The following is an 18,814-nucleotide window of genomic DNA, read 5'->3' as shown; positions in this document are numbered from 1 at the left end:
CGGTAATGGACACAATGATGAATTCTTGAGTGATCAGCATTGTCAAGTCTCTTCGGAACCGCCGGAGTTCACCAAGTCGGCCGAGTCCGTCGTGTCAGGGTTGACGCCAGTGCCGAATGCCGAGCGCCGACCGCTTCTTCCACGGGGGCGGGAGTGCCCGTCAAGCATTTCCAGGGATTTGAGTGCCCTGCGTCATGTTTGTAGCGTGCTAGGGCTTGCCCCCCTCAGGCGAGGTTTCCGAGGTTTCCAGTGCTCCCCCAGCAGCTAAGCCTCGGTTCCCCGCAGCCTGACAGTGGACTGAGTTTGCTTTATTTGTTACGATGTTTCCAGGGACCCAGTAAAGACTTCATCAAGTCTTTCTTGGGCACGTAGAATGGTTCAGTCTCGGCCCCTGAGAGACCGCGCGAATGTGGTCTGCGTGGAATGCCATGCCCGAAAGGTCTGACATTCCCGGAGACAGCCCGTGATTCTTCGTCAGTTGACGCTCTTCTAGGTCAAATGCGACCTGCAGGACAGGGCGGATAAGGTCTGCACCAATTGCCGTCGGCTCAACCACGACTGCATGTAGGTAATCTTACCTCTGTCTGGTGCTGGACCTGATTACTGACATTCTGCGTATCTTAGTCGCCGAGATGGCGTTCGTAAACGGCGCAAAGGGCAACGGCTTGCTCAACCTCCTCGTGTGCCGAGGACCGACAGACAGCACCGCACCGAGCCCGTAGCTGCTTCTTCCACGGATGACGCTTTGGGCGGAGCTCTCGGTAGGCCGTCGTTACCAGATGTACCGAGATGCAGCAGTCGCAGCGACACGACGGCAGACGCAGCCCAACCGCCGATGGCGTTTATTTCTCCGTCGACAGTCATGTCATACGACGCTGCACATGGCGAGCCAGAACTCGATCCCAGTAACTCGCGGACCCTGGACACCAAGTCGGCAATACTCAGGCTGACCCAAGCTGACGTACTGCCTCGACCTGCTTTGCTCAGAGCATTGATTGACGCCTACTTCGATCATGTCTACCCGCTCTATCCGGTTGTTGATAGAGAGGATGTGCTGGGGCCAGCCCCGTCTACCCTCCTTCTACAGGCCGTCAGTATGGTCGGCTGCTTGATGCGGCGTGGACCTGAGAGCATGGAGCTTTGCCGTTCGCAGTACGAGAAGGTCAAAACCTTGATTCACCTGAATCACGAAGCCGATACCTTGGTCTTATTAAAGTCACTCTGTCTTATGACATGCTACAGCGTCATGTCCACGGACTTGGTGACTCTGGATGGTCCATGGCACTGGCTAGGTGTTGCATTACGGATGGCCCTGCAGATGGGCCTCCATCACCGTTCCACACACGATCGGCACACCAATCCAGGTTGTCTTCGCCGGATTTTCTGGCAGCTTGTGGTTCGTACTGCTACCGCTAACAAAGATCACTGCACGCTGACAACTTGTCAAGACTTCAGATCGACTAGCAGCCTCTTGCTGGGGGCGTCCGTTGTCTCTTCATCCTCAGGAATACGACATACCGCCCTTAGAAATCAGTGACTTTCCCACTACGGACTTGCATTCGTATGCTTTCCTGGAGGTTGTGAGATTGACGGAGACTATGAGCGTCATTGCAGAAGCTGGCAATGGGCGGACAAATATCACTCAAGAAGAGGCTGCGACTCTCGTCCAGCGACTGTGTGACTGTCTCCAAACCCTGCCTGAAGGTTTACACCTCTACGACGCCTCTGGCATCAGAAGGCCGTTTTACCGCCCTGCGAGCGATCTGCATATCATATACTTTGTCACCATTATTCTCTTACAGCTTCTTGATGGGAAAGGAACGAGGCCGTCGATCGCTGCTTCATCACTCACTGCCGCGTCGTGTATATCCCGCCTTTATGAAGAGATTCACTGCAGAGAGGAGACAGCCCACCTCATTGCCATCCATGGCTACTTTCTTATGGTAGCGGCAGTTCCCTTGATTTGTTTCCCCCGCCAGTCACGAGAAGACGAAGTGACTCGAGATGAGGAATTAAACATTATTTGCGACGTGCTGGGCGAAATGCGATCCCGGTATGGCGGCTCGGATCTAGTGCTGCGGAAGATTAGACAACTGCAGAAGGACACGAATAGTCGCGGAGGCCAATCTGGCCATGATAATCGGTCTGGTGTCCCCGAAGAGCACGCTCTGTGGGCAACTCGCAGTATCAGTGAGCGGCTGAATGACCTCTTTGCTTTCCCCCCAAGCTTCTGTCCTCACATAAACATGCCAGAAGCGGAGATGAACCCAACAGAAGGTGCTGGAAGAGACTGGTTGTCGCAGATAGAATATTTCCCCGATTTCCTGTCCGAAAATGGGTTGAATCTGACTGATATGCTGGCTTTGAACTACAACCTTCTGGAGATGCCCATTGACAGTAGCGTGGGTTTTTGAACTGGAAGATGGCAATTGTATTTGAGGTCATGACAACTTCTAGGAGCTGTATTGTTGAGTAGTTTGCGTAAAACGTCAAATCCATATATTTCGACCAAAGACAGTTTTGATCTCTCTTGCTTTGCCCAAAGGGTCGTCGGTTCTCGGTAAAAGTACCACGCTCGGCACTGTGTGCAGTGCCGCACTCCCTGCCGAACATGTTAGGTGTCCCCTCTAACCGATGTGCCATCCTTTGCGGTATCCCGCCATAATAGAGGTGATGTTCTTCAGGTCGGCACGTCCACTTCATCGTCCCCCTTTGGATCGCATGCAGCCTCCGAACGGCCTATAGCTCTGCAACATAAATTGGGCATTATTAAACCTTGCTCGAGATGGAGAACATGACCGAAAAACAGCTGTTGGGGCTCAAGATGATGAATGGATTCTTCGGGGAGGACTTATTCAATGAGCTCAGGGAAGCTTCGGTCAGTGTTCTATCAACGTGCGCCGAGTGGAAGTCATCGCTAACTCCGAGAAAAAGCGAGATGATTTACCAAGCAAGGTTGGGTCTGAATACATCGCCGAAACTTGCTTCTCATCATACGCTCGGCCGGGTCTCACCTTTCAGCAACGGTCTCTAATGAACATCGGCATGCTTATCGCTCTGAACCGAGGCCCGGAATTGCGCATTCACATCAAGGCGGCCCTCAACAACGGGCTGTCAGAGGAGCAGATTGTTGAGGCCTGTAGACATGCAATGGTCTACTGTGGGGTCCCTGCTGGAAGAGATGCACTGTCTCTTGCCAGTGAGATTTTCAACGAGAAGAAGACGAGCAAAGGGACGGAGAGGGCAAAGCTTACTTGAGCCTTTGGCAAGATTCATGAGGATGTACGATGACCATGGCTGAGTAAATATATTTGTAAATGAACTCAAAGTTTTGATTGCGACGTCTGTTACAGAGTGGTGGTCTTGAGCGGAAGTGACCCACGGTCAGATCTATCCGGGTTAAATAGGCCCAAATCCGAGGGCTGGGATCTTATGCTGTCCGAAGTTTGCTGAACCCTGCATGAAGATTCTTAGAATTAATGTCATTCATCTCTGTTGGATCTGCAAAATTCTCATGACTCATTTTTGAAAGAAAAAAAGAAAAAAAAAAAAAAGGGAAAAGGGAAAAAAGGGACACTTGTGCGGGATGGGCGTGTTGGAAGTTTTGAGGCCAAATGACCCACATGGGTCAGTGTGAATCACACACAAACACACGATCCACAAGGTCTAAGCCCTATGGTGCAAATTTGCTGCGGAATTTTTAACAACAACTTTATTCAACAAGCACAATAGCTCAGGGGTAGAGCGCTGGGCTCATAACCCAGAGGTCCCTGGATCGAAACCAGGTTGTGCTATATTTCTTTTGCATTTTTGTTCTCGCGTCTTTTATCTTGTTCTGTTTAGCAGGGAACCTGTAAGTGCGTAAATCATAAGGTAGCGTTGACAACCACCCAGCCTTTGAACGGGAACACTGCCCTCACGGTATCACTACTACTGCTCAGTCACGAAATCTGAACCAGAGTTCTGCGCCCACAATAGTTGCATGATCTATTTTGACCTGTGCCTCCAGGGGAGCGCAGTGGCGAATGCCTCAGACTATTCCTAAGCTTCACTGACTACCACTGTTACCCGTTCCCACCTTAAGCCGCCCAAGATGTCGAATGAAATTCCATCAGGGCGTACCACTGGATGATACTACCAACCAAGAAGGCAGTACTGGCAATGAACGAGACCACGGCACTGCCGAACATCTCGTTGGTGAGAAGCATGACACCTGTGACGATGAAGCCGGCCGATGCCATGGTGTTCCAGGCGGCACCCTGCCAGTCAGATGCCCAAAACCTGGGCTTGAACCAGCGTTCCTGAGTCTGTATGAGCAGAGCGGTATTGGCTAGGAAGAAAAGAGACCCGCCAATGACTTGCGGCATGAAGACGAGGGCTTGGAGAAGGAACAGGTTGGTCGGGTCAAGGACGCCCGGGAACCCAGCAACAGCAGCCGTTGATAGAATAATTCCGCCGGACAACATGACCAACCCAGCCTGGAACGGAACTGTGCGGAGGAGGGCAGCGAAATCGGCCGCGGATGGGATCCATACCCAAGCTTCGGATCCGACGAGGGCGGGCCGGTAAATAGCAGGGGCATCGCCGTCTACAGACTTGGTGTCGCTCTTCTCCAGCGTTCCACGGTCGGCATTGAAGGCGGCAAAGATGCCAAGGATGCCTCCGGTCATGAACATGGAGGCACCAATCAGGATCGTGCCCGGGATCGCGACGGTCGCCAGTGTTTCGAAGCCAAGACTTGGGTCGAGAAGCGGGAACAAGCCAAACCCTGCGTTGATGACGAAGGCGATACTGCCGACGACGAAGAGCATGGTGACTATCCAGTTCATATCTTTATACGGATAGATTGTGAACATGCGGGCGACCTGTGACCGTCTCGATGTCTCGACCTCGATGGCGTCTTCGATGGTGTACTCTTTGATCGGGGATGGGAAAGATGCCTCCCTATCCATGTCGCATCGGACGCGGTATTCGAGATAGTCCAAGGTCTGCACAATGCGCCGCCTTTCGCCTGTGCCGACCTCGATGCCGGTTGTTCTTGAAGGAAGGGCATGATTGTTGAGTCTTGGAGGAGCCTGCACTGGTACCAGAATGGATGTTCGAATCCTAGACGCTCGTAGGTTGGCTGAGGCGTTCATTTTGACGATTTTTACTCTCAAGATCCAGTCTGATTAATGAAAGCGAGCTTTTCTTGCGTAGGGGACGATTCCAGATCGCCGAAATTACGCAGGCAGTAATTCAAAGAAATAAGACAGCAAAGAGACCGAAATCGAACAAAACACAGAAACGACAATAACAACGAAAGGAATATATCGAATGAAGAACAGCAAGGCGTGCCAGCACGCTGGAGAGAAGAGAAAAACATCTTCCCAGTCGAAGGTTGCAATCATGTTATGAGGCGATGGCATTGACAGAGTTCATCGCACTGACGTGGACAGTCGCGCCTTTCTATGGCTCTGGCAAGGACATGAGACAACTGGAATATCACCCAAGTGCCGGACCGGCGTTGACATGGTGTTTTGATCGCCGTAGCAGTCTGGAGAACTGGAGAACCAGCAGAAGACATGCTGGGGAGGTTATAATAAGAAATACGGTTGACATAGCCGCTACCTTAAAGCCAATTAACTGGCATGTTTTTCCCTGACACGATGTGCTCCATGCTCCCGACATATTTCACGGGGTCGCCCGGTGGGATCTCCCGTGTCCCGCGGTCTCCGGGTTGCCATCGGCACCGTCTCTGGCCCGCCAAATTTTTGCCCGAATTGGGAACGCGCTGCCGGAGATCAGATCAGCCTGGACCAACAGTCCATTCGTCTCGTTTCAAGCTCGCAGCCGTTTCGCCTATTTCGGTTTAGTGCATCCTGTCCAGAAGCTCTACCCTGGTAAGTATTATGAAATCAAAATGCTTGATTGCGAACGTCTTCATTACTGATGACACCTCCCTGGTGGGTTCTTGTGAGCTTGAATCAGTTTCGTGTTTCTACTCAACCTCATTTTGCCTGAGTTTGCCTGGAAACTTTCGCCTGGAATCGTGAAGATGTTGCTTCCAAACGTTCTTATACGCCTGTCTGCGCGCTTCCTGTCTAAGGGTAAAGCGAGTACACAGCCAATTTCCTCCCATTTCCTTTACCGTCCTCTGGTCCTCCTGAGTCAACATGGGTAATTCAGTAGTTGAAGCCGAGCAGGGGCGCAACTCATCCCCGGACAACCAAACAACCCTCGATGAAAAAGAACAAGAGCGATTAGGGCGTCAGCGGCCTGAGGTCTTCAGTAACACCTTGCAAGAAGTTGGATTCTGCGCGTCAGTGCTGCTGTCCAATATAATGGCAGTACGTCAACCTTTCAATATGAGTTCCACGTACTCCTCTGTGGAGAGCTAAACATTCATCTACAGGAGTTCCTCATTAGCGGCTTCAACGTCCTTCTACCTAATCTCATATCCGACCTTCACTTCTCTGCAAATGATAAGACTTGGCCGTCCAGTGTCTTCTCTCTAGTTGCTGGAGGGTTTCTTCTACCCTTTGGACGACTCACAGACATGTATGGAGGCTTCCCCATGTTCCTTGCTGGTAATGCATGGATGGCTGCGTGGTCTCTCATTGGAGGCTTCAGCCGCAGTTACATCATGCTGGTTGTCTGCCGCGCGCTTCAAGGTCTCGGCGCAGCTGCCTTCCTGCCGTCGGGTATCTCTCTGCTGGGCAGCGTTTACCGACCTGGCCGCCGGAAGAACATTGTCTTTAGCCTTTACGGGGGCTGCGCGCCTTTTGGCTTCTTCTCGGGGATTTTTATTGCCGGCGTGTCGGGTCAATTCTTGAGCTGGAGCTGGTTTTTCTGGATCGGCTGCATACTTCTGACCTTTGTGTGTATCCTCACCTTCTTCTGTGTCCCCAGACAGATTCACCAGGCGCGCATGCCCATGGATTGGTGGGGATGCGCCACATCGATTCCGGGGTTGATGCTATTGGTTTACGCCATCACCGATAGCCCTCATGTACCCAAGGACTGGGCGTCACCGCAGATCCTGGTGACGTTCATTTCCGGAATGATGTTTCTCGGAGCCTTTGTTTACGTACAAGGTTGGGTTTCAACAGCGCCACTTCTTCCTCCCAAGCTGTTTGCCCCCAAGTATACAATTGCGTTATTCTGTTGTCTCTTTGCCGCTTTTGGGTCGTTTGGAATCTATCTTCTCTACGCCAGTTTCTAGTAAGTACTTTATCACTCCACTATCATTGAGAGTCACGAAGTAACCGCTTCAATCAGCATCGAGACCATCCTCCACATTCCCCCACTGTTGGCTGCCGCCTGGTTTGCACCTCTTGCGATTGGAGGTGTCATTATCGCCATCGTTGGCGGGGCGGTGTTGCACAAACTTTCAGGAACCATCCTGCTGCTTCTTTCCGTCACGGGGATGTTGGTATCAAGCCTTCTTTTCATCTTGATACCTGAATCCCCCAACTACTGGGCGTGGGTGTTTCCCGCCATGATGTGCGCGACGATCGGCATTGATATTATGTACAATGTCAGCAACATTTTCATTACCACTAGTGTCCGCAGCGATCAACAAGGCATCGCCGGTGCATGCGTCAACGGCCTTCTTTTCTTGGGTATCAGCTTCTTCCTTGGTTGGGCCGATTTGGCCGCAGCGCAGGCATCACCAAACAACCTCAAGGAAGGATACAAGATTGCTTTCATCATGGGTGCTGCATGTGCAGGAGCGGCCATACTAATCATTGTGGCGGGGATAAGGATTGACAAAGCCAAGGGGGATCTGACCGCTGACGAGCGCGAGCAATTGCAAAGTGAAGCCGTTGGCAGCGCTCCTGGTGAGACGCCGGTCGCGAACCCAGGCAAATCGTCATGATAACAACTGTTTTGACTAAGATGGTGTACGATTAATTATTACACAACCCGAGATATTCAGATCTCTTCTAATCGCTTTGCGCTTCACAAAATTTCAAACATCATGGCCGTCAGACCCGTCCCCACCCAGCCACACCGGCGCCGCAACCTTCACTGCCTGCTTTGGATCTTCAGACTTGAATACATCGTAGCAATGCTCAATGTGGCTTTCCTTATCATACCGCTTCTCTGTCATGAAGCCTTTATCTCTCAGTCTATACTGTTTCCTCCAGTAGAAAGCACAATGTGCGACATGCCAACCATTTGTGGTGTAGAAGTATGCCTGGTCGGGAGGCAAGTCCACTAAAAGAGAGATTTCGCCAATGTTTGTAGATACGTTGGCGGCATTATCTTTGTAGTACGGCCAGGACCCGTTGGGTCCAGGGCCAGCGCGCTCGAACTCGGCGGTAAGCTCGTCGTCACGACAGTGTGGTGGCAGCCAAGACACCGACAAGCTGTCGTATTTGCAGTCCAATTTCTTCGCTTCTGAGAGGGAAGAGCCGCAGCTACATTCCAATGGGTGTGGTGGACGGGGACTGAATTTCTGATCTCTCACATAAACCGCGGTAGAGAGAACACCCAGAGCAGCGACCAGGATGTTGAGGAGTAGTAACTGAGTATAGAAGGAGAGCCTTCTGTGAGCGGCTCTCTGCGCGTTCGGAGGTTCTGGTTCGGCTTCATTCTCTTTGGATTCGGCGGCGTCTGTGGAATTCGGCAGAGCGGAATAGTCGGCCGGCATGTTCTGTAGAAGATTGCGTCGTACTTTGAGCTTTTGGGGATTTGTTAATTTATTGAATTAGCTGATCGTATGCCAAGCGAAAAGAAGTTCTATTTTGGTGAAGGTTTCTCGTTCCTTGGATTTCCTTGGACTTCTGTCCGGCATAGATGGATGTTGATGTTTGTCTGCACCTTGTTCGAAGTTCGGACTTTTACCTGGTCCAGTTCCTCATCTGATGATGAACACATGGCCCAAACCCAACGTGTCAAGCACACAAGGATGAGCCCACAAGCTCCCTCTCCAGACGCCAGAACCACGTTTTGTAAAGCTTCTGTCCACGGAATTGGCCCTTTGCTCGACCTGCGCTATGGATCGAGCAAAATCTGACCATCGTAATGCGATTCAATGATCCCGTTTCAATCTGCTTGAACAAATATGATGCGAACCAACAACTTTCATTTTAAGCTATTGAATGGGGCGCGCAAGACTGCCTTACTCATGCTTGATGGCGCAGATCATGCTTTCCTGAGTACCTAATTTCTTTTGTTGTAGAAAGCGTGACTGGGCCCAGAATCACCAATTGAGGTTTGCGCGTAGAGAAGACGTCTGTGACGCAGCACCTGCTCAGGTTCGTCCGGCCCATTTGTTAATGCGTGCGTAGAGACTGTGTGGTATCAACAGTATCATTCTGTCAATAAGGCACCTGATATGTCAGGACTCAGTGGTAGGAAACGAGCACTGATTGTGCTAACCGCGGCAGTTTGAATCTGGAAATTTGAGGTTCCTTTGTTTCTATCGTCTCTTCAAGCATCTCACATCAGTCATTTTGATGTGACTGCCTAGTTGAGATGAGGGTGTTCCTTGGAATGCGGCTGAAGAAATCTATTATCGGAAATTGTTGAAGGATCACAGGACTCTCCCGTCCTAGCTCATCTGATAATGCCAAGAAAACATCGCATTGAGCAGCCTTATCATGAATCCTTCCTCAAAGGACCCGATCCGCCGGGGTCGGGGTCAGAGAGAGCCGCTCGCCGACCTTTGTCATTCGCGGACCGAGAGTCGGCTGAGTCGAGCTGTCCTTGCCTCAACGCCTGCGACTTCAGGCGAATCTGTCCCCCTTCGCTCGCGCTGAACGGTCTCTGTCGCTGTAGCCGCGCGTATCTTGGCAGATTCGGGGAAGAGATCACTCACTTCCGCTATTGGCACCCAGTAGCGGGAAATTTCGGGTACCAGACGTCTTGTAACGCCTTCGTTACCAGTATAATGGGCCACGTCAAACTTGACGGCCGCACGTTTCTGAGATGACTGTTTAAAAAGGCGGCAAGAAACACGAAAAGCTCGCTTGCTTCATTCGTGCATCCAAGAACGCCGTTTTGATTCGATCCTCGGGCAGAATGTGAAATCCTCCAAACTCTTTTCTTCCTCCCTCAGCCTACATCCTCTCATACAGCCGCACGGTTGTTTTAGACTCGAACTCGCCAACCGCCACATGCGCCGACAAGGAACAAGACAAGCAATAGGCACAGTGCCTAAGTGAAGAGTCCGGTAAGACGGGCCAGAGGACCTAGCGGCGGGGAATAAGTGCAAGTTGCCGCTTGCCCGGGCCGAGCGTATTTTGTTTTTGAAGGAGGCGATGGAGCTACTTCAACTTTTGACACGTATAAGCCACAATGCTCAGACCTTCAGCTGCCAAACGCAAGATACGCTTTGCTTACACAGAGCCAAGACACGGCCGAACACGGTCGCTGTCCTGAGCGAATCGACGCCGTTGTTTGGAGTCGAGGTATGGGATCCTTTGACAGGTGTAGGCTATTGCCACAATGAAATTAGGTCCTCAGGATTTGGCGGATTAGAGATTCTGGGGCAAGAAGGATTGACATGCCAGCATACCCATGCATCACAGAGAGAGAATCAACAACATCTCCTCGGGCGCTTAAGAGAGCGCGCTTAACGGCGTTCATGAAGTGGTACAGCACCGTACATATTCATGATTCATCATGCACCGGATGCTCCTTCTGTGAGATGAGCCCTGTGTGCCGATATAGCCATCATCACCGCGGAGCCCTTACGACCCCGAAAGCCGCCCGAGGGTTGCATGGTGGCGTCCCTCTTTTCTTGTCGCATACAGCTTCATGCCCAGATTGCCTCGCGACCTGCAGGCTGGTCTGAACCTGCCCTGCCTTGCATGCTCAATTTGTCGGGTCCATGACACTACCCGACAAGGACAGGCGCATACTTGCCGCTCAGTCGGACCTGCGCGCTACACACAGCCAGGCAGAAAAGACATCTGACACTGGCACGTCGAACCGTTTACCAAGGCGGCGATCATGGCTCGGGACCGACTTGACAAGGCACCAACCGCAACTGCACCGCTCAATCCTCGCCATCAGACTGGCTGGAACACCATCTGATATCACTGCCGATCCCAATGTTGAAACAAGATATCCGGGCTCTTGGTATAAAGATCTCCTGCTGGTACGTGGGGTGTAAACAGGGCTCCTCTGAGCGGCGCAAAATCCACCGGTTCTTCGCAAAGGACGACAAAACAAGGCTAGACCGCGGGTCATTCCCGAACGACAAGACCGTGCTTTCGAGGTTAATCGCGTGTTGGCCACCGCCAAGGACCAGCTTCTGACCTTATCTACAGGTTGGATCGACCGTTGAAGTTGAGGATTCTGGAAGATCTCTCCGTGGCTTGCCTCCCTCTTTCTTCTTCTTTCGCTCATCGAAGATTGATCGGTCTGCAATTGGATCAGACGTTTGAGCAGCTTAGGGTAAGCAAACTTCACCTCTCTTTCTTCTTCGACAGAACGTAGGCGAAGTCGACTCACACTTTCAAGATACAGCGTCACGACCAGACGTCGAATAAACATCCTCAAATCACTGTTGCTTAATACGCCATCAACATGAGGTCCACGCTCTCGAAGGGCGTCGTGTTCCTTCTGTACGGCCTAGCGGCGGCAGCACCCAAGTCGTCCTCCGGCAATGGTGTGTCAAAGAGACAATCTTCGCCTTCTGTACCATCGGGCGCCCCAAATGCTCCGGCACCCAGTGCTCCTGCAGCCTCCAACACACCGGAGCCGGTCAACAAGTCTTGCAACGCTCCCGACAGCAGAGGCTGCTGGATGGACGGGTTTGACATCAACACCGCCTATGAGGACAAGACTCCAGATACTGGAATTACTCGCCAAGTAAGCCGATCAAAAATATAACAAGCCAACGACTGGTGTGCTAATCATAACTTTCAGTACGAATTGGTGCTCACCGAGCACACAACTTTCACGGGTGGAGATGGAATGAGCAAGAACACCGCGATGCTCATCAATGGTGAGTCCTACAGCCGTTCGATGCAATGAAAGTTGGTTACTAAAGCATTCGAAGGTGCCTTCCCTGGCCCGACGATCGAAGCAGACTGGGGAGATCACGTTGAAGTGCGGGTTGTCAACAACCTGAGGACAAACGGGTACGCAGAAACCAGACCATTAGATTTGACCAAGCTAACGCTGTCCAGTACTTCAATCCATTGGCACGGTCTCCGTATGTTCAACAACAACGTCAATGATGGTGTGAACGGCATTACGGAATGTCCCCTCGCGCCCGGCTCAAGCAAGACATACAAATGGAAGGCGGAGCAATACGGATCTTCATGGTACCACTCTCATTTCTCTGACCAGTACGCCAACGGCATCGTTGGTGCCATTAAGATCAACGGACCTACGTCGGCGAATTGGGATGAGGACTTGGGCGTCTACACCCTCACAGATTGGTACTACAAGGGAGCGGATGAGATCCGATCTAGCTTCACCGCGCCTGCGGCTGTCCCTGCCAGTGACAACATCCTCTTCAACGGAACCAACGTCAACAAGAATGGTGGCGGCAACTACTCTCGGGTCACACTCAAGCCGGGCAAGACTCATAAGATCAGCCTTATCAACATGTCGGTCGACAACACTTTCTCCGTTCAGCTTGTGGACCACAAGATGACGGTTGTCAACAACGATCTTGTGCCTGTCAAGCCTTTCGAGACAGACTCGCTGTACCTGAGTGTCGGCCAGCGCTATGAGGTCATCATCAAGGCTGATCAGGACCCCGGAGCCTACTGGTTCAACGTTTCTTTCCCGTCCAACAGGCTCTGCGGCACTTCAAACATGAACAAGCCTGCGTCGATCTTCCAGTACGAAGGTGCCAGCACCAAGGCGTTGCCCCGGGACGCCGGCAAGGCCATCACGGACGCTCAGTGTCAGGACAAGACGGATTTCGAGCCCATGTACAGTGTCGACGTAGACCAGAACGGTTTCCAGAAGACTGATGATGACACGCTTGACGTCACTGTTGACACCAGCAGAACCACCAGCAGTCAGCAGGTCTACTGGAAGGTCAATGGCCAGAACATGGATATCAACTGGGACACCCCAACGTTGCAGTACATTGCCCAGAACAAGACCGACTACCCTGCAGCCTACAATCTTTTCAAGGTTCCTGACGAAAATAAGGTGAGCAAGCAATCCTCTATACAAAGAAATTGCCATGTGACTAACACTTAGCAGTGGACCTACTGGGTTATCGAGAATCTTTTCCCTGCTCCTCACCCAATGCATCTTCACGGCCATGACTTCTACATCCTCGGTCACTCTGAGCCTGCCTCTAGTGGTCGTGGCGACGGTGTCCGCTTCAACGCGCAGTCAGACACCTCCAAGCTCAACTTCAAGAACCCGACCCGTCGCGACGTCACACAGTTGCCCGGTCGTGGCTGGCTCGTCGTTGCCTTCAAGTCAGACAACCCGGGAGCCTGGCTCTTCCACTGCCACATTGCGTGGCACGTCAGCCAGGGTCTGAGTGTTCAGTTCCTCGAGCGCTCAAACGATATCGCCAGCACCATGAAGATCAGCGACATTGACCAGACCTGCGACTCATGGGGTGATTACTCGGCCAATGCTCCCTTCCAGCAGACTGACTCTGGCTTGCGTAAGCGCATTGCAGCCTAGGCATCGCATTGGAATCTACCGCATTTCATGAATTAGCATTGGCTAGGGGCTTGCAAATTTGTGCTTCTTCAGGGTCTGGATGCATGGGCAAATGAGGGAATTGGGTCTTGGGTGACGGGCATGGCATGATCACGAACGAGAAAGCGGGCGCATCATAGATCGAAAGAAAATTCCGCGTCTTTCCTAATTGATTTACTTTCCTTACTTTATGTACACTATGAGAGTCGAATGAATTTGAACTTGAGAAATTACACATGAGCTTGACACTTGATGTGCTTGTCGAATTGATGTGATGATAGATGAGTGGTAGTGTTGCACGCGAGTAGCGTCGCACGCGGATTCAAATTTGGCAGTCGCGTGTACTCCAGGGAGACAGTTCAGGTTGCAACGGAGTGCTCCGAATATTTTGTAGACCGCTCATCAGACAGGGATGTCGTCTTACTTGCATGTAAGCCGGGTGTTGTCCACGAATCATCGGTAGCTGATTACCTCAAAATCCTTCAGTGCATCTCCGTGTTTTCCTACAAAAGTCCCAAGTCCGTTAGGCTGAATACATGAAGTTTTGAACTCTCCATGGTTCCTCACTCTTTCTCTGATTTTCCCTCTCCAATTGCAAAATCATGGATGACATTCAGATGCTTTGGGGCTCTTGGTTCCTAAACGGGTGGATGTTTACAACTCTTGCTCTTCTCGTCGGATTCATCGTCATCCGCCGCGTCCTTCTGCCCAAGCCTCTAGCTGGAATACCGTACAATGAGAAAGCAGCGAGCCATGTTTTCGGGGATATTCCCGAGATGATGGGATACGTCTTGCGAACCAAACGCATTTTCTGCTGGCTCACGTCCCTGACCATACGTCACAAAAGCCCAATTATCCAAGCATTTATCAAGCCTGGGTCCCTTCCTTGGGTAGTCCTCACTGACCCCTTCGAGAGTCAAGACATTCTTCTTCGTCGAAAAGAGTTTGACCGAAGTAGCTTCTTCGGCGAGCTCATCGGAGGGATATTGCCGGAACAGCATATCCAGTTCCGGTCTGCAGATCCAAAATTCAAGAGGCCCCGCAACTTGATCAATCACTTAATGGCGCCTACTTTCATCACTAAAGTCAGCGCCCCAGAGGTCTATAAATCAATCAGAACTTTGATCAAGGTGTGGCAAATCAAGTGTGAGCAGGCGAAGGGACGACCGTTCTTGGCCCACCATGACATTACCCATGCAGCACTGGATTCTATCTTTGCGTCCTCATTCGGACTTCCGGAGTCGCAGAGTATTACTATTCAGCAACTGAACGCAGTGGAACAGTCAGCTCCGGAGACTCTCGGGGGTGCGGATGAAGAGGTTGTGTTTGCAGAAGGCACTATACCCGAACTTTTTGCTGCCGTTCTCGCTTTGACGAACTCGGTTACCGACACGCAGCTGTCACCGGCACCAGTTCTCACATCCTGGGTGCTTCGAAAGTTCCCTTACATGAAAAAGGCTACAGCTGTCAAGAATGGCTACATTCGTGATAGGATCACTGAGTCGGTGCAACTCATTGAGGGCGGCAAAACGGAGCCTTGGAGCGCACTTCACTCAGTGCTCTTGCGAGAGAGAGAAGTTGCTGCCAAAGAGGGTCGCAAGCCGGACTACTACAAATGTTCCATCTTCGACGAATTCTTTGGATTCATGATGGCCGGCCATGATACATCCGCTACTGCCATGGCCTGGGGTGTCAAGTATTTGGCCGACAATCCAGCAAGTCAAGATCGTCTGCGGAGCGCTCTGCGTGCCGCGTTTCCTGAAGCTGTCAACGAGAAAAGGACCCCTACGTACCAAGAGCTCATAAAGGCTCAGGTGCCGTATCTCGATGCCACGGTTGAGGAAGTCTTGCGTCATTCGGGACCAATTGCTTTTGTCGTTCGCGAGGCTTTGCAGGATACTACAGTTTTAGGCCGACATATCCCTAAGGGCACAAACGTCTTCCTCATGGCCAATGGTCCCGGATATCTTGAGCCCAGCATGCCTGTCGACGACCAGTCTCGCAGCCCCGGTGCGCGCCGCGACGAGAACAAGGCTCTGACCGGCGCATGGGCTGACGATGATATTGCTGCTTTTCGGCCGGAGAGATGGCTCAAGGATGATGGGAATGCAAAAGCCGACAGTGATGGGCTGTTTGATCCTATGGCTGGCCCAACGCTAGCGTTTGGATTGGGTCCGCGCGGGTGCTTTGGCAGAAGGCTGGGCTTGCAAACGCTGAAGATTGAATTTGCACTCATCATATGGCACTTTCAACTCTTGCCGCTGCCGTCTGAGTTGAACGGGTATGAGGGCATACAGAGATTTGCGAGGGAACCTACGCAGTGTTACGTCCGCCTGAAGAATGTTGAAACCTAGAATCCTTTTGTGGGGTTCACATTGGTCACACTTGGAGAGAAAGGGATTCAACCAGTCGTTTGTTATCTCTGGAATTTGCAAGAAGGGTATCGGAATTAATAGGTTGCTGGTATCTAAGGCCCTGGCCCTGTACAACCGATTGATGTCCACTTGTGGCCCTGTGCAGTGGCACTAGCGTGATCCAATGATCCAAGACTGTCGATAAGACAGCTGGCCCCCTACCTTAAATGATGCCTGAACGCCTGTGAAAATGCGAAGATCCAAATCAACCGCTCTTCTCGTTGTAAACCACCTTAGCCATCTAATATTGTTATGTCAGCAGTGTTCAGTATCAGCACGCAATGCTCCTGAAATTTACTCACCAAAAAGGGGCCGACATATGTCAGCGGGATTCCGACGTCATCGCTGTAGTAGGGAGGAACTCCATAGCCTCTCATGTTAGGGCAGTTGGTGAACATCGGCGGGTTGACGCGGGCCCAGAGGGTCTCGTAGGGGTTGTAGTCAAAGTTGAACTCGCAGACGGGAATATTGGACTGATATTGTAATTAGCTCGTTTGTTTACAATAACCTATGAAGATTATAGGCTACTCACCACACAGCTCAGCGTCATGTCCTGTACATCGAATGACTCAGAGCCATTCTTGCCACGGCAAGACTGGGCGTCGATGTAGAGCTCAGCCGGGGTCGTCCAGTTCTTGGAAAATGCGGTATCAAGAATCTCTTGCATGCGGTCCATGCCAATGTCTTGTTGCAAAGTTAGTCAAATCGCATTTATATGCATGCTGAGGGGTTGCAACGTACCGTTTGCCTTGGCCAGACCGTATGTGTCTTTCCCGTCGTGCCAAAGAGGACCGCAAGTGCCCTTGTCGCCCAATTTGGAACAGTCGTATGGGCCGATGGGAATCTGTGTAGGATCGACGGCAGGGCTGCAGCAAAGTTAGTTTGACAAGAGTCGATCCAGGTCATCTTTTGTAACGTACTTCTTAACAGCAAAGTAGCCTGCTTGTTGCAGCGCCTGGTTGAATACCCACTTCTTCAGGCTGTGGTACATGAAATCGGTGTTCTCAGGGACATTGGTGTTGAGTCTCTAAAGGTAAATCGTCAGCAGGCGGCTTCAGAACTAACATTGTCGCTATGGAGCCTTACCTGGCTGAAACCACCGTTGTTGACGAGAGCGTAAAACGTGGTGAAGTCCGTTTGGATCTTCGTCAAGGCTTCTCCGACTTGCTTCTGGTAGTCATTGACATGAACTCCAAGGGAGTCTGAGAGACCTTCCCAAGGGACGTCGTACTGCTGCTTTGTTGGAAACAAAACGTTGAACAAACCAGCTCCACCACCGAGGACACCGAGGAGGGAAGCAAAGATCATACTGGCGCCCACAGAACTTCCAAGAAGAGGAGCCAAAGCCTGCCATGTTCATAAGGTTAGTGACTGTGTGACTGTGGTTGATGGTCTAATTAGCACTTACGGCGAATTGTCCGATACTGACAGCATAGATCGGAGCAAAGAGTGGCGTCTTAGGGTGCTTTGTTGTTGGCGGCGCAACGGTCTTCACAATTTCGGCGACCGATCCGCTGATTCAGTAAGTAAGTTACTGAGGACATGAAGTATCTGGGGCTCTGCGAGGAAACTTACATAGCGGCAGCCTGTCCTTGCAAGAGAGACTGGTGGTAATTGGTGAAGAACAGGTTGATAGCTGGTGCGCCCTGTTAGTGGGCTTGGCCTGGAAACATATTTCATCAATAGTGAAATGACTAACCATAAATGTTCCAGATAACCTAGATAACTGATGTTAGCAGTGGTAAAAACGGCCTCGATAATGTGAATTGCTCACGTAGAAGTCATGGTAAGAGGCGTAGCCTGCATCCTTGCCGCTGGGAGGCGGGGTGCATGCGTTGAGGGCCACAAAATCGCATTGCCATGTAATCAAGCCCTGCGATTCAAGTCAGATCGAGATAACAACATGCAACGTTGGCAGGGTCATAGATAGGGCTGTCCGTACGGCGTTATCCAAATAGCATTGCGCAAAGCCCTTGTTCTGAGCTTCGCACTTCGCCGAATGGTTGGACCACCAGTGCTGATAAGCGGTTAGCACAGTCCCAAAAGTTAAATAGTTGCTGCTCGGCGTACGTTGAGGTGGTTGTTCATCTCAAGAACCTGCCAGCATTCGGGCAGAATGCCGTCTGCGGAAAAGAAAGAGCACTGATCAACGGTAACATTCTGCGTGCCCGCATCCTGTCGGGGTTCCAGCACCTCGATCTCCTGTGCAAATGGCATGGGTGAAGCAATTGCGCCTAGCGCAAGCAGCGCAACGATGTTGAAGAAAATCATGATGTCGACACTCGATAAAGACTGAATAGGCGTGACATTCGCGTGGAGCAAAGATAAGAAGGAATGGAGATCCGCGATGTTGGGGTATTTGACAGAAGTGCTGGATGGGACAGAGAGGGTCTATAGTTGAGTTGCTAAGGCCGGCTCTGACACACTGCTCCGCGGGTGGTTCCTAAATCCGTCTGAAGTCGAGGCTGTGCCTGGTGCGCGCTCGATTCATGAACGGCGATCCCTACGCAACCATGTCTGGAGAAACTCTATTACAGCATCCAACCCTGTTTCCAGGCACACAATTTCATGCAGGGCGCGCTCCAATGCTAATAAGTCGAAATCAGATGATAATGGCATGTATCTGATAGATTAACTATGGACCAGGTCATGACTACGATTCCCTTGGACAACTAATATAGAATTCATATAGGGCTGTCACTTGGGCTATCTGCGGATGTTTGTTAAAGATGGATTAAGGTTGCCTCTCACTTGGAGTCTCAGTCGGCGATTCTTCCAGC

At 51.3% G+C, this 18,814-nt stretch overlaps 9 protein-coding genes across 9 annotated transcripts; 6 read left to right on the top strand and 3 right to left on the bottom strand.

Moving 5' to 3' along the window:
• Positions 1 to 373: 373 nt before the first annotated feature.
• amdR-1 (Acetamidase regulatory protein) lies at positions 374 to 2,414 on the top strand (the record flags this gene model as incomplete). Its single annotated transcript, XM_066151312.1, has 4 exons — positions 408 to 439; positions 494 to 568; positions 625 to 1,396; positions 1,449 to 2,414. 4 exons carry the CDS (start codon positions 408 to 410, stop codon positions 2,412 to 2,414), a joined length of 1,845 nt encoding a protein of 614 aa, XP_066009388.1.
• Positions 2,415 to 2,785: 371 nt separating this feature from the next.
• Positions 2,786 to 3,258, top strand: pcaC-0 (4-carboxymuconolactone decarboxylase; the record flags this gene model as incomplete). Its single annotated transcript, XM_032022068.1, has 2 exons — positions 2,786 to 2,878; positions 2,935 to 3,258. The coding sequence occupies 2 exons, from the start codon at positions 2,786 to 2,788 to the stop codon at positions 3,256 to 3,258; spliced, it is 417 nt and encodes a 138-aa protein (XP_031881077.1).
• An 821-nt stretch (positions 3,259 to 4,079) lies between these two features.
• On the bottom strand, positions 4,080 to 5,138 carry CGGC5_v004609 (uncharacterized protein; the record flags this gene model as incomplete). Its single annotated transcript, XM_032022067.1, has 1 exon — positions 4,080 to 5,138. The coding sequence occupies one exon, from the start codon at positions 5,136 to 5,138 to the stop codon at positions 4,080 to 4,082; it is 1,059 nt and encodes a 352-aa protein (XP_031881078.1).
• A 1,017-nt stretch (positions 5,139 to 6,155) lies between these two features.
• Positions 6,156 to 7,861, top strand: terJ-0 (Efflux pump terJ; the record flags this gene model as incomplete). Its single annotated transcript, XM_032022066.2, has 2 exons — positions 6,626 to 7,203; positions 7,261 to 7,861. 2 exons carry the CDS (start codon positions 6,626 to 6,628, stop codon positions 7,859 to 7,861), a joined length of 1,179 nt encoding a protein of 392 aa, XP_031881029.2.
• A 93-nt stretch (positions 7,862 to 7,954) lies between these two features.
• On the bottom strand, positions 7,955 to 8,638 carry CGGC5_v004607 (uncharacterized protein; the record flags this gene model as incomplete). The annotated part of the gene is made up of 1 exon (XM_032022065.1): positions 7,955 to 8,638. One exon carries the CDS (start codon positions 8,636 to 8,638, stop codon positions 7,955 to 7,957), a length of 684 nt encoding a protein of 227 aa, XP_031881059.1.
• Positions 8,639 to 11,045: 2,407 nt separating this feature from the next.
• Positions 11,046 to 11,511, top strand: CGGC5_v004606 (uncharacterized protein; the record flags this gene model as incomplete). The annotated part of the gene is made up of 3 exons (XM_066151311.1): positions 11,046 to 11,212; positions 11,265 to 11,391; positions 11,458 to 11,511. The coding sequence occupies 3 exons, from the start codon at positions 11,046 to 11,048 to the stop codon at positions 11,509 to 11,511; spliced, it is 348 nt and encodes a 115-aa protein (XP_066009528.1).
• Positions 11,512 to 11,523: 12 nt separating this feature from the next.
• Positions 11,524 to 13,602, top strand: Laccase-1 (Laccase; the record flags this gene model as incomplete). The annotated part of the gene is made up of 5 exons (XM_032022063.1): positions 11,524 to 11,808; positions 11,866 to 11,944; positions 11,999 to 12,080; positions 12,129 to 13,110; positions 13,165 to 13,602. The coding sequence occupies 5 exons, from the start codon at positions 11,524 to 11,526 to the stop codon at positions 13,600 to 13,602; spliced, it is 1,866 nt and encodes a 621-aa protein (XP_031881015.1).
• Positions 13,603 to 14,222: 620 nt separating this feature from the next.
• Positions 14,223 to 15,974, top strand: CGGC5_v004604 (Cytochrome P450 monooxygenase TRI13; the record flags this gene model as incomplete). Its single annotated transcript, XM_032022062.1, has 1 exon — positions 14,223 to 15,974. One exon carries the CDS (start codon positions 14,223 to 14,225, stop codon positions 15,972 to 15,974), a length of 1,752 nt encoding a protein of 583 aa, XP_031881014.1.
• A 265-nt stretch (positions 15,975 to 16,239) lies between these two features.
• Positions 16,240 to 18,305, bottom strand: CGGC5_v004603 (uncharacterized protein; the record flags this gene model as incomplete). The annotated part of the gene is made up of 12 exons (XM_032022061.1): positions 16,240 to 16,275; positions 16,337 to 16,507; positions 16,567 to 16,718; positions 16,776 to 16,900; positions 16,955 to 17,061; positions 17,121 to 17,381; positions 17,443 to 17,548; positions 17,610 to 17,670; positions 17,734 to 17,752; positions 17,809 to 17,907; positions 17,977 to 18,051; positions 18,105 to 18,305. The coding sequence occupies 12 exons, from the start codon at positions 18,303 to 18,305 to the stop codon at positions 16,240 to 16,242; spliced, it is 1,413 nt and encodes a 470-aa protein (XP_031880969.1).
• Positions 18,306 to 18,814: the final 509 nt, after the last annotated feature.

Source organism: Colletotrichum fructicola, assembly GCF_000319635.2.
Source record: "Colletotrichum fructicola Nara gc5 chromosome Unknown KSG_Nara_v1_contig02, whole genome shotgun sequence".
NCBI classification, from domain to species: Eukaryota; Fungi; Ascomycota; class Sordariomycetes; order Glomerellales; family Glomerellaceae; genus Colletotrichum; species Colletotrichum fructicola.
Note: the sequence above shows the minus strand (reverse complement) of the source record. Positions and strands in the feature narration are given on the sequence as shown.